Genomic DNA, 14,142 nt, shown 5'->3' on the forward strand with positions numbered 1-14,142 from the left:
GCAACCTCTGCCTCCTGAGTTTGAGCGATTCTCCTGCCTCAGCCTCCCGAGTAGCTGGGACCCACCACACCCAGCTAATTTTTGTATTTTTAGTAGAGCCGGGGTTTCACCATGTTGGCCAGGCTGGCCTCGAACTCCTGACCTCAGGTGATCCACCAGCCTCAACCTTCCACAGTGCTAGGATTACAGGCGTGAGCCACCACACCCAGCTAAAACCTCCCATTTTTATTGTATCCATTTCTATGGTATTGCCAGAATTATTTCTTGCGTAGTGTTTTGAAAATAACATATGCACATGGTAACAAAAGAAAATTAGAATATGCCAATTAATTTAAAACATATCAGTTTTCCTTTTATTAAGCTACCACCATTATCAGTTCCTTATACATTTCTCCAGAAGCAATCTGTGCGTGCCTTTCCCCCAGTAGAAATATTATACAATCATCTGTCACTTAACATCTAACAACAGGGACACATTCTGAGAAATGCAGGCTTAGTTGATTTTCTCATTGTTTGAACATCATAGAGTGGACTTACACAAACAGAAAGTACAGCCTACTGCCCACTTAGGCTAGATGGTATAGCCTATTCCTCCCAGGCTGCAAACCTGTACAGTATGCTATTGTACTGAATATTGTAGGCAACTGTAACACAATGATAAGTATTTGGGTATCGCAACATAGAAAAGGTACAGTTAAAATATGGTATTATAATGTTATACGACCACTGCTGTATATGTGGTGTGTCATTGACCAAAGCATTGTTATTCGGTATGTAACCATAGATACACTCTTTTTAATACAAAGGAGTGTATGGATAAGACTCTTTTGCATGTAACTTTTTTCTCATTTAACAACTCTATGTCTCAGAGACCTTTCCATATAAACAGATATTAAAATCTTCCTCATTTTAAAAAATAATGACTGAATAGTTTTGATGTAAGGATGTACTATAATTTTAAAAGTAGATTATTATTGTGGGCATTTAGCTTGTCTCTAGTTGTTATTATGAACATTATATATATTACAGCAAAATTCTTTGTGTGTACATTTCAGTCTATTGGCAGGTCAAGTTACAGAACTGGAATAAATACATCAAAAGCTGCATCCATTTAAAATTATGAGATACCCCCAGGTCACATTTTAAAGTAATTATGAAAATTTAAATTCCTAACAACAGTGGGTGAGTGTCAGTTTCACATTTTTACTGTTACTCTGTATTATTTAACTTTTAATTATTTGCTAATGTAATAAGTGAAAAGGTGAAGTCAATCTTGTTTGTGGAGCTTTTATATTTCTTCTTTGAACTGCCTATGTATTTCCATTCCCTTTATCTAATAAGATCTTGTTTTTCTCCCTGATTTGTAGGGAACGTTTTACAAATTGATAAAGTCAGCCTTTATATATTAGATGTTAACTACTTGGTATGTAATGATGCATGATTGTTTTGTTTCTGTTTTTGTTTTTGTTTTTTTGAGGCAGAGTCTGGCTCTGTCTCTCAGGCTGAAGTGCAGTGGTGGGATCTCGGCTCACTGCAACCCCACCTCCCAGGTTCAAGCAATTCTCCTGCCTCAGCCTCCCCAGGAGCTGGGATTACAGGCATGCATCACTATGCCCAGCTAATTTTTGTATTTTTAGTAGAGATGGGCTTTCACCATGTTGGCCAGGCTGGTCTCCAACTCCTAACCTCAAGTGATCTGCTCACCTTGATTTCCCAAAGTGTCAGGATTACAGGCATAAGACACTGCACCCAGCACGATTGTTAATTCTTAAATGAAATTTTGATAAATTTTTAAAGGGCTTTATTAAAAATATTTTCTTTCATTTTAAAGTAAGCATTATTAGATTTTAGTATTATAACCGCGATTAATTTTTGTCTTTATTTCTTGCTTATTCTAGGTCCAACCGTTCCCAATTAACCTTTCCTGGTTTTATTACTTGAGTTCAACTTTTCCGTACCCTATTTTTATTAATACAGAGCAGGCTTCCCCAACCCCTGACTTCAGTCCATGACTTGTTAGGCACTGGGCCATACACCAGGAGGTGAGCGGTGGATGGGCAAACGGGCTTTGCCACCTAAGCTCTGCCTCCTGTCAGATCAGTGGTGGCATTAGATTCTCACAGGAGCACAAATTCGATTAGAACTACACATGCAAAGAATCTAGGTTGTGCACTCCTTATGATGATCTGAGGTGGATTAGTTTCATCATGGAACCACCCACCTGCCTTGGTCCGTGGAAAAATTGCTTTTAATGAAACTGGTCCCTGGTTCCAAAAATGTTAGGGACCACTGTTCCAGAGTACTTTATTTTGGGTAACATCTTAATCAACTTGAATGGTAGTAAAAAGAGTTGATACATAAAATAAGGGATTTGCATATATTAGGCCAATCTTTTTAACAATCCCATGAGATAGATGCTGTTATTATGCTTATTTTTGTTTTCTTTAGATGAGGACACAGAAACATAGAGATTGAGTAATTTGTCTGAAGTTACGCTGTTGGCAGTTGCTAGAGTGTGGAATTGGAATCCAGGCAAGCTGGCTCCAAAATTCATGCTCCAACCATGGTCTCACTTACTTGAGGACACTGTCCTGGAAAGGTAGTGGATGATATACTTGGGGAGTCCTGTTATCTTTGAGGGTGACGTTATACTGCCCTTGTGCATAAAAAGAGTAGGGCTGGGTATAAAATTGTTGGTTCACATTTTCTTCCCCTTCTAAATTGTATGGTATTAATTTGTTACCATCTGCCATTTTATGTTGCTAATGAGATATTTGAAATTTTTTCTCTTTGTAAGTAATCTGCATTTTTTTGGTCCAGAAATGTGTGAGTTAACTCTCATCCCACTGTATCCTTCTACTTTATACATTTTACTGTTATAGTTAGATGTTTTCATTTCATTGATGTACCTGAATTTAGTAAAGAGCATTTTTGTTGCAATTGTTATTTATTTGTTTATTAAATCAAAGTATAATATATACATTAAAAATCAAATAGTGCCAAAATATTGTGTCATGGAAAGTAAATTCCCCAAAGACAACTGCTTTTAACCCTTTCCATATGAGATCCTAAGAGTGGCAATGTCACCCTGATGTTTCCAGACCTAGGATTTGGCACCATTCATTGTTGGTTTTGCTAAAACTTGCTCCTACTTCCGTGAACACCACTCATGGATACCCAGTTTGAGCATACCATCTATTTTTCTCTTTGGAAGAAAGTCCCTACCCTTTTCACCAGTTTTTCTTCACACTTCCCATCAACCACTTCTCAACAGCTACATTTTTATCTTCAAAATACTCAGTTTGCTAATATTTCTAATTGGCTATGTGACCAGAATTGTCTCCCTGTTTGTCTCATTGTTGATTCTCAAAGCAGAAAGCCAATCAAGAGTGTTTACGTTGTTATGGCTGCATACATGTGTCTCATAGCCAGGCCAGTAGTTTCATCAGATGATGTTACATTTTCCATATGTCCACTGTCATCGAATATTATATACCATCAGGTTTAAGACTCTCATTATTTTATAATGAGAAAAAAATAACTCTCTAGCAATTAAACTAAGACCTGTCATCAATTATAACATGTATCTTGATTGCAAGGATGACAAATTGGGAAAAATCACTCATCTTATAATTGATGAAACACTGGGGTCAACACCTCTCTTGCTCACTAGAGTTCTTGACCTGGAGGCACAGCCCATTCCACAGTCAGTGTTGATGTTCTCATGCATGAGCCATGTGTCTCTCAGATGCAAGGGACTCATTTTCCAGATGCATAGCACAGCATTCAAGAGTGTAGACTCTGGAGCTAGACAGGCTGAATTTGAAACCTGGCACCACTTTGAACTCTATAAGAAACTGAGGCACATTATCTAACCTCTCCGTGCTTGTTTCTTCATCTAATACACAGAAATAGTAATACTGCCTACCTTAAAGGTTTATTTTAAGGATTAAATTAAGTAAAGTGTATGAAACATTTAGAACAGTACCTGTCACAGTGTGTCTGTATTTGTTAAATATAATGACACTGCTCTGTGAGTAATCTCCTTGCAGGCTTCCTACTGCTTAGGAGTGAAATTTAGTGTCCTCAATCTTCCTCCAAAGAAGGAATGAGGATACCCAGCAGGGAAACAGTGTTCTCCAATGAAATATCTTCATCCATTTTTTTCTTCTCTCTGCAACTTGTCCCCTCTTTATATTCATGATGGCTGAAAGGTTCAATGTTGTGGAACTGATTCCTACAAATTCCTTAGAAAACTGCATATATATGCTTGTCACATATTGACTTTGTATCTGATATATATATTTTTTAGAACCCCAGGCAAAATTTAAGACATTAAGAGTCCAACTGCAACCACCTCTTACATCTATGTAGTATTTCTTGGATCCGTCTTCCTTGACATTTTATTTATTATATTCATTTCTTTTTATTTTCCCACTTAGTTCTTAAGTAATTTCTCAAACATCTCCTAGTTTTCAGTCATTTTTATATATGTACCAGTCTGTCTCTTACTAATTCTATTGTATTTTAAAAATTATATTTTAATTTTAAAAAAGTCACTGGGCATGGTGGCGTGCGCCTATGATCCCAGCTACTTGGTAGGCTGAGGCAGGAGGATCTCTTGACACTAGGAGTTCAAGGTTGCAGTGATTTAGGATTGTACCACTGCACTTCAACCTGGGCTACAGAGTGAGATCCCCATCTCAAAAAACAAACAAACTATATATATATATATATATACACACACACACACACACATATATATGTATATAAATTTTTATTAGCATTTTGCTATACCTCTCATTTTTTGTCTCTTTTACATCCTTATTTTTTCAGTCTACTTAAAGTCATATTGTACCACTTCATGTAAAATGTAGAAATCTTGTAGATATCTTTGTTCATTTACCAACTTCCCCATCCTGTATGCTATAAATTGCCAAGTATAACATCAACATATGGTACACAACACCACGATACCCTGCCCTTTAGCAATGCTTAAAGAACTTCCTTTAGCAATGCTTACAGTACATGGGTACTGGTGATGAGTTATTTTTGTTTGTTTGTCCGAAATTTTATCTTTACTTTTGAAGGATATTTTTGCTGCATGTAGATTTCTGGCTCATAGTTACTGTCTTCTGGTCTCTATTGTTTTTAATGAGAAGTCTTCTGTCATTCAAATCTTTATTCCCCTGTATTCAATATGTCATTTTTGTGTGTCTGCTTTAAACATTTTATTTTATCTTTGATTTCTATCAGTTTGATCCTACTATTATTTAGGTGTAGTTTTCTTTGTAATTTCTTTGTAATTATCCCACTTAGAGTTTGCTGGCTTTTTGAATCTGTAAATGTAAATCTTTGAGCAAAATTAGAAGATTTCCCACCATTATTTCTCCAAATATTTTTTTCCTGTACAGTTTTCTCTGTCCTTTCCTTCTCAGACTGCAACTATATGTATATTTGACCTTTGATATTGCCTCACAGGCTTCTGAAACTCAGATAAGTATTTTCTATAATTTTCAAATCTTTTTCCTGATCTTCAGATTGTTGGATAATGTCTATAGATATATTAAAATCCACCAAGTCTTTCTTTCATTGTTTCTGATGTAATGTTAAATGAATATTGAATTTCAGAAATTATAGTTTTTATTTACAGAATTTCCATGTTATTATTTAATTCTATTTTTTTAGATTTTCTATCTTTTCATTCATTGTGAGCATATTTTCCTCTACATCCTTCAGCATAATTATAATAATCTCCCTATCTGCTGATTAGAACATCTGGGCTTTCTCATGGTTTGTCTTCATTAATTGCCATTTTTCTTGCATATGAGTTATATTTTCTCATTTCTTCATGTGTCTAGTATAATTTTATTGTTCCTGAATATTGTGAATGGCATGTTGTTTAAGGAGGCAAGGAACTTGTCTGGAATCAAACTCCAAATGAAAATCTCAGTTCACATCTTTTAGTCTTAACAGATTCTTTAAGTCCTTGCCATGTGTGTTTGGTTCAACAATTGGCTAGAGATTTGAAAAGATTTAATTCCTAGAATTTGAAGATTTTCCTCCTTGGTTCTCTCCTTTCTGTGATTTTCCCCCTTCTCTTTTCAGCTATTATTTCCTCAAATTTTATATTCTGATTTTTTTTTTTAACTTGTAAGACTGCTACTTTTTATTTTATTTTTATTTTGAGATGGAGTATCACTCTGTTGCCCAGGCTAGAGTGCAGTTGACACAACCAAGGCTCACCACAACCTCTGCCTCGCAGGTTCAAGCAATTCTCCTGCCTCAGCCTCCAGTAGCTGGAATTACAGGCACCCACCACCATGCCTGGCTAATTTTTGTATTTTTAATAGAGACAGAGTTTCACCATTTGGCCAGGTTGGTATAGAAATCCTGACCTCAAGTGATCCACTCACCTCAGCCTTCCAAAGTGCTGGAATTACAGGCATGAGCCACTGCACTCGGGCAATACTGCTACTTTCTATTAGAGTTTTAGGACAGTGTCAACTGGAGCCTACCCTCAAGCTAAAAAGCTTTTAAAAAACAGGAAACTCACCCAGTGCCATTCCTTCCTTCTATGTGTTGAAACTCCCTCCACTCTCTGTTCACTTTTGGTCACTCTTCAGTGCCTTTATGCAGGAGTTTTAAAAATGTTTTGTCCGGAGTTGATGATTATTCTCTGTGGGAGGGTTGGCTCTCTAGGAGTTACTTAGCATCAGAAACAGAATCAAGCATTGTATGTTTTATCTGAAAGGAATCTGCTCATTGGAGATGCTTCTCTTACATAGATGCCATGTCCTCATACGACTCACTGAGAATAGTAATTCCTGAGGATTTGTCATGTTTCTTTGTAATCATTTTTTTAGTGGACATTTATTCTGAATAACTTCTGATTTTTGAACTGTTAAATCTTACAATTTTGCTTGGTTTGATGATTTTATAAGGTGGCAGGAAGGCATGTCTTATCCAAATTGATAGCTAAGTGAGATTCTCTTGGAAATTTTTACCTTATCATGTTAGTATAGTCCTGCAGTAGACTCATCTTTTTAATCCCTAGGTGGGCTCTTTACCTAGAGTTGTCTGCAACTTCATCCACAATAAATCCCACACAAAGTCCTAGTCTTATAGAATATGAATGATAGACTTCTCCTCTTCTTCTTCCTTTTAAATAACACTATTATATATTTCCTTTTTTTCCTTATATTCCCTTTTCATTTAAGTGACATTTTATTTTTAGGGGACTCAGGGAGGATAGTATATTTGTGGCCTGGGGTCCCAATTTTCCATATAAAGTCAATTTGTTCACATTCAATTAGGAAATGCTTAAATATAATCTTTCTGTTAGTATGCACAGTATTGCACATGAGCAGAGGCAATACAGTCTTAATACTGGTTTTTAACAAATTTTAAAGGTATTTGAAGAGTTCATCATGTACCTTCACCTATGTGTTTAAAACAACAATTTGCTATCTCCTGATTCTGTGGGCTGGCCAGCTCAGTGTGGTTTTCTCTTGGATTCTCTCATGTAGTTGCATCAGATGGCACCTGGGCTAGAGTCATCTGAAAGTTTGGGCCAGACATCAAACATGGTATTCACGTGGAGCTCATGCAGCACTGTCCACCAGGGAGTCCACGCGTGGCATCCTCATGTCACTTGGGCTTCGCACAACATAGGGACTGCGTTCCCAGAGGGAATGTTCCAAGAGGAAATATCTCAAGAGCCAGGAAGCAGCTGAGTGAGTGGCGCTGAAACTAGCACAGCATCACTACTGCTATAATATTTTGGTCAAAATAGTCCATGTGCTTTCATCTTTAAAATGAAGTAATTGTTTTATACTTTGAGAAAAAAAAAATGCATGTATACAATATCTCAAAGTGATTACACACACAGTTATCACATACATATGATAATTTCCTTTTCCCATTAATTGAACTAATTTTACATATTTATTCTGAGTCTTGTGTTTGTTTTGGTTAACAACACTATTTTCGAAAGTAACAAAATCACATTTGCTGTACTCTAATTCAGATTTTATCCATTAGGCTCTCCTTCACCTACCTTACTTTGCTCTCTCAATTTGAGATGAAATGTAGATTAGTAATTTTTGTCTAACTTCCCAAATAATTTTTTGGAATGATTGGGGCGACTTACATGGTATTAATTGACCTCTTAATAGAATGTCAAAGAAGGCAATTCCTGTTGGCAAGGGGACCTCCAGCTTCATTGAGAAGCATTCAATTAGATGGAAAACAGATGCTTATTTTTGTCTTATAAGCCTCAATGCAGGTTATGTGGTAATTACTTCGAAGAGCAGGATAACAATTTATGTAATCAGCAGGACCCTATAATTACTAATGCATAATTTCTAAACAGCATTTAGCAAAATGAGGCCCATACATACAGTTTGTAATGAAAAAGATGTGTTTGACACAGCACTAAATTAAATTTAAAATTTGCATATTTTCTTCCAGGAAATGCATGAGCTTCATCTGCTGTATTTTGCTGGACTAATTGTGCCTACTTCTAACTGCCTTATAGGACCATGGAAATGCTGAATCAGAGTGACAACTGAATGGGGGAATAAAAACCAGGAATAGAGAAGGGTTTCCTTCTCTCTTGTTTAGGATGTTAAAGCATCATTCTGAGAGAAAACTTGCAAAGCTACACCTAGGGAAACTCTGTCTACTGAGAGTTTAACATTAAGATTATACAAAATGTAGAATGCAAGGGCTAGCAGAGAACTTAAAATTATCTACACTTATTTCTTTATTTCAGATGGAAAAACTGAGACCCAGTTAAATGAAACGGCATGTACACTATGAAGCAGTTGGTGGAAGGAGTGAAAAAGTACCCTCCTCCCCACAGTCAGGCTCAGTCCCATGAAATTCGTTCCACTATGGTAGTCAGATCATAGAGAGTTAGTGTCAGACAAGCCACACACACCATTAGCCCCAGGGATATTGACCGTTTCTGTGGTCTTTTAAAATTTACATGTACATTTACATTGCCAGTAGTTTTTTTTGTTTTGTTTTGTTTTTTGAGATGGAGTTTTGCTCTTGTTGCCCAGGCTAGAATGCAGTGGCATGATTTCAGCTTACTGCAACCTCCGCCTCCCGGGTTCAAGCAATTCTCCTGCCTCAGCCTCTCAAATAGCTGGGATTACAGGTGCGCACCACTGTGCCAGCTAATTTTTTTGTATTTTTAGTAGAGGTGGGGTTTTGCCATGTTGGCCAGGCTGGCCTTGAACTCCTGACCTCAGGTGATTCCCACGTCTTGGCCTCCAAAGGGCTGAGGTTACAGGCATGAGCCACCACGCCTGGCCTACCAGTAGGCTTTTAATATCTCAGAAGATGCATGAATGTAGATTATCTTCTACAGGTAATTTAAGCTCTGTACATATTAAGAAATTTAAATACCAGTTATTTACATTCTGAAAGACCATTAATGAGACCACACACCTTGATGAATTCTTACCTACAGTTCCTGAAGTCATGTCAAGAGGATTACCAGTCTCTTCTTCAAAGCTCTGGACCTAAGATATCAAAATACATCAAAGTCATTAGAAATTTTGTCAAATAAATTCACTTATTTTAATCAATATATAATGAGACTGGCAACTGATAAGAAGGATAAACATGAGATCCTGAACTGAAATAACTTACAGTCTGCTGGGAGGAGGTAGCGGGGACAAGGTACCCATGATAAAGATTCAAAGAATTAAAGAAGTTGAGGAAAGGGGAAGATCACATCTGGATGGGCTGATCAATGCTTCTTCTGGAAGGTGTGCATTTGAAAGACATTTAAATAATAATATTTCTATTCTAGATTGTTTTTGGCTTCCAAAGAACTTTAAGTATATTTGGAGAAAGCTAATTAGGGCTTGATAAATTTATGGAAAGTAATTCAGAAAATTTAGTTGCTATATAATGCTTAGACATTTTTTAAAATTTTAGTTTCCAAATTGCTAGAACAAAATTTATTTTGAAATTTTAAAGAAATTAATGAATACTTCTGTATTGATGAAAATAAAGTTATCATTAAAATAATGCATATTACTTCTAAAATAGCAATACAGCTAATTATAGAAACATGATACGTAGAAAAAGAAGGTAAAAAAACAGGGCTGGGCTTGATAGCTCATGCCTGTAATCTCAACACTTTGGGAGGTCAAGGTGGGAAGATCATTTGAAGCCAGGTGGTTAAAACCAGCCTGGGAAACATAGTGAGACCCCATCTCTCCAAAAAATAAAAAGAAGATAAGAAAACAGTTACTGTTACTCCAAAAACATTTTGGAGTCTTTCTTTGAAAGTTTTCTTTTATATACATTTATTCTGGATGTTGTCATGTAGTCAAATTGTTCGTTCAAAAATTTGAAGTGGGAATTTTATTCCACATCATAAAATTTCTCTGAAAACATATTTAATGACAGGACAATAGGCTGTTCTCAGGAAGTACATTAGTTTACTTAACAATTCTCCCACTCTTGGAATGTTTTCTAAATTTTGCAATTAGAAATAATGCTGAGGTGAATATTCTTGTTCAGAAATCTGTATCTACATGTCATATTACTTATTTGGAATTGATATTTGAACACTGAAAGCTGAATCAAAGAACATAAACATTTTAAACATTGTAGTACATATGGCCAAAAATGACCTCTAACCCAGGAATACACTGGAGACCATGAGATTATAGCTCAGATGTCATAAGAAAAAATTTTTAATCTCTTTTTTTAATCCTTCATATCTTTTTTTCAAATAAGTTACTTTATACTTGTAATCTATTAGACATACTTCTTAGCATTATTTTCACTGGTGTTGGTAACTCAAATCAGTGAGTGTCATATGCATTTTCAAATGTAATAAAAAGTTTTTGCTATGACAATTATCATGGAGAAAAATCCACTTAGGGCAATGTGAAGCACATGTTTGTCTTTTGAAAAAAAAGTAAGAGCCCTATTCATTTCAAATGAAAGCCATGTGTATTCCTGGGTTATTCCACCTGAGCCAAACTTATTAATTAATAAAAAATAAAATAAAGAAATAGTTATAGCTTTTGAAATATTCCCCACCTAATCAAGATGTTGACTGGGATTGTTTAATAATATGGTTAATGTTCTCACATGTGACTTCTAGAAATAGGATGCTTATATGCAAACAGGAGGGAAAGCTAAAAATTATTTATTATGAAAATGAAGAAGCATCCTACCTTGAGTTTACACTGCACAAATTTTACAAGTATCAAATTCACTTAATGTATTTGGGAATTTAAAAAGAGAGGGACTGACTCAATTTTACTAAGTAAAATTAAATTAAAAAATGTTGATTTTTCCGTTAAAAAATCTATGCACAATTTTGTTGAAATTATACTTTTGAGAAGTGAGACAAACATTGCCAAATTCAGCTTTTAGTACAACTTTAGGGAAAGCATCATTGGTTGATCTGGAGGCAAAATTTGGCCAATCATACTTGAAATTCTGATAGCTAGATATTTAAGTACATTGGCTCTTGTTTTAAATGCCATGAAAATCTGCCAATTTCACACATATTTTTCATTTCTTATAATTAGATTTTAAAATTTGACATTGAAAAATAAATATTAAATCTGGCATTGGTTTCTGTTTAAGATATAATCTACCCAAGCTTCATTTACTCATCCACTGGTATTGAGTGAAACAAGTATTTTTTCTCCAGTGAGAATGTAATATTTTATATGCACTTTTTATTAAAAATGAAATTCAAGTAGTATGTTCCTTTTTTATCATTTTTAGGACTATCTCTGCCTTACATACACACACAGTCTCTCACACACACAAATCCTAGAACATAATAACACCAAGATGGCTGTGAAATTTGACAGAATATTTTGTTTTCCTATGAAAGCCATCCTTAGATTAAATCAATATTGTCAAATTCTTTGGATGTTTACTCAATTAACAAATATTTACTAAGTACCTACTACGTGCCAAAGAAACATGTGAATTTGCTTTCTTTATTTTGGTGTTGAGTGTGTTTCTACTCTCTCCCCAAATATATACTAATATGTAGTATTTTCTTGAATAATCATAATTTAAAAATTCTTGAAAGTATAACAATCAAGGACTAACATTCTTTTCTTATTTATTTATATAAAATTTATCAAATTTGATAAATTTGATGTTTGTCTATTCCTTTCCTCTGAAATTTCGATGGCATACTAGGAACATTATTTTTCTCTAAATCAGTCTAGTTTGAAGCAGAAGAACCTTCAGGGACAATGGAGTCTGATGAGGCTTGACAATGGGTTGGAGTTTGGTGACACTTTTTGTTTGGATCCTAGCTAATAGCAGGTTGACTTGGCATTCTTTTACCTTTTATTTATTTTGTATTTTTATTTTTATTTTTTTGAGACAGAGTTTCACTCTTGTCCAGGTGGAGTGCAGTGTTGCGATCTCAGCTCACTGCAACCTCCGCCTCCTGGGTTCAAGTGATTCTCCTGCCTCAGCCTCCTGAGTAGCTGGAATTACAGGCACCCTCCACCATGCCCAGCTAGTTTTTGTTTTTGTATTTTTGGTAGAGATGGGGTTTCACCATGTTGGCCAGGCTGGTCTCGAATTCCTGACCTTAGGTGATCCACCTGCCTCGGCCTCCCAAAGTGTTGGGATTACAGGCGTGAGCCACAGCTCCTGGCCCACTTGACATTCTTTATAGTAATTTAACTATTGGCTTGGTAATTAAATAATCTTTGCAAGATTAAGTTTTAAAAAATTCTTTTTTTAGTGTCTTCTCAATTTATCCTCAAATCAGGGCATTTGACCAAAGGTATTTTTTCCCTCCTTTTATTATTGTTATTCATTTTAATGCTACTACTTAAATTCAGTTTAACATTTTAAGGTTCTTTAATTTTTATACAAGGCATATATGTACACAAACATACATACATACACATACATAGATATTAGGAACCTTAACATCTACATATTTTAAAATAATTTTTATATCTTTGTGGGATGCAGCTATGCCAATAGGCATATTCACCTGACTCAATCTTATTCTTCTTTTAAAATTGTGATTAAGCCTTACTTTCTACAAATTTCTTTATCCTCTCAGGCCCAGGCTGGCTAAGAATGCCTTTACTTGCTTCTGGAATACCCGACAATATGTCTGTGTAGTGATGTAAAGTGTATCTGTAGGGCTGTCTCTGTGCCTACCATCTTACGGTTTCAGTGCCCATCCCTGCCACTTCTCTGTAGCTCCCTTTTCAAGGCAGATTCTGTTACCATTTCTGTGCCTGGCACATAGAGGGCTCAATGGAGAAGTAAGCCCACTTTAGAACTGGCATGTAAATATCCTGCCCTACTTTTAGATAATTTAGATGAAAGGAGAGAAAAGCCTTATTCCTCCTTTGTAATGACTTATTTGTAATTATACTAAATAACAGAGTTAACAACAAGTTAACTTCCAATCCTAGCTGCCATTATGAATAGACAGATAAGCAGACATGTATACGTATTTTTTGGAAAACAAACAAACACCTGTGAGATGTACAAGTGAGAATGTCATCTAAGTGAAGATAAAAACTAGTGTAAATGAATGAAGGTAGGGATGGATGAGCAAAGAACGTGTGTGAAATGAAGGTCAAGCTATGTGAAAATCAATACATCCCAAAGCAAACAAATAAACATCATACTAACACCCTAAAATCAAGACCATACCCAAGTCCATACTGCTTTGTCTGAGGCCCTGTGTTAGACATTGTGGGGGAAATTATTTCCAACACACATCCCCGGCCCTAAAGGAGCTGAGAGTTTTTTGGGGAGACAGCACTGACACACACTCAATCTCTGACATAATGAGCTCACACTGCTAAAGCCATGAGAACACAGAGAAGAAGTAGTCAAGGTAAGTTTCACTGAGTGAGAAGTAGTTGAACTGATCCTTGAAGAAGATAAAACATGAAAAGTTAGAGAGTAGATAAAAAGCACACATACAGGTACCTAAAACAATTACGCAAAAGCAAAGTCAGAAATGACCTATGGATTCAACTGTGAGCAAGAAGAAGGAAAGACATTGGAGCAAGCGAAGGCTGGTTTCCTACTAGTTTATTTCCAACAAAAGCAACTAGAATGACTTTAAATCACTAAACTGACTCAGAACACTAA

General features: G+C 35.7%; 1 protein-coding gene across 1 annotated transcript in view; it reads right to left on the reverse strand.

Annotated features, from left to right (window-relative positions):
- The window catches only part of ITPRID1 (ITPR interacting domain containing 1), a 109,803-nt gene that overhangs the window by 53,675 nt on the left and 41,986 nt on the right, over positions 1-14,142 (reverse strand). Inside the window, exon 9 of the mRNA XM_017876426.1 lies at positions 9,476-9,533. Coding sequence (XP_017731915.1) covers positions 9,476-9,533 — 58 coding nt within the window. The remainder of the gene's footprint in view (positions 1-9,475; positions 9,534-14,142) is intronic.

Source organism: Rhinopithecus bieti, unplaced genomic scaffold, assembly GCF_001698545.2.
Source record: "Rhinopithecus bieti isolate Rb0 unplaced genomic scaffold, ASM169854v2 scaffold_10015, whole genome shotgun sequence".
NCBI classification, from domain to species: Eukaryota; Metazoa; Chordata; class Mammalia; order Primates; family Cercopithecidae; genus Rhinopithecus; species Rhinopithecus bieti.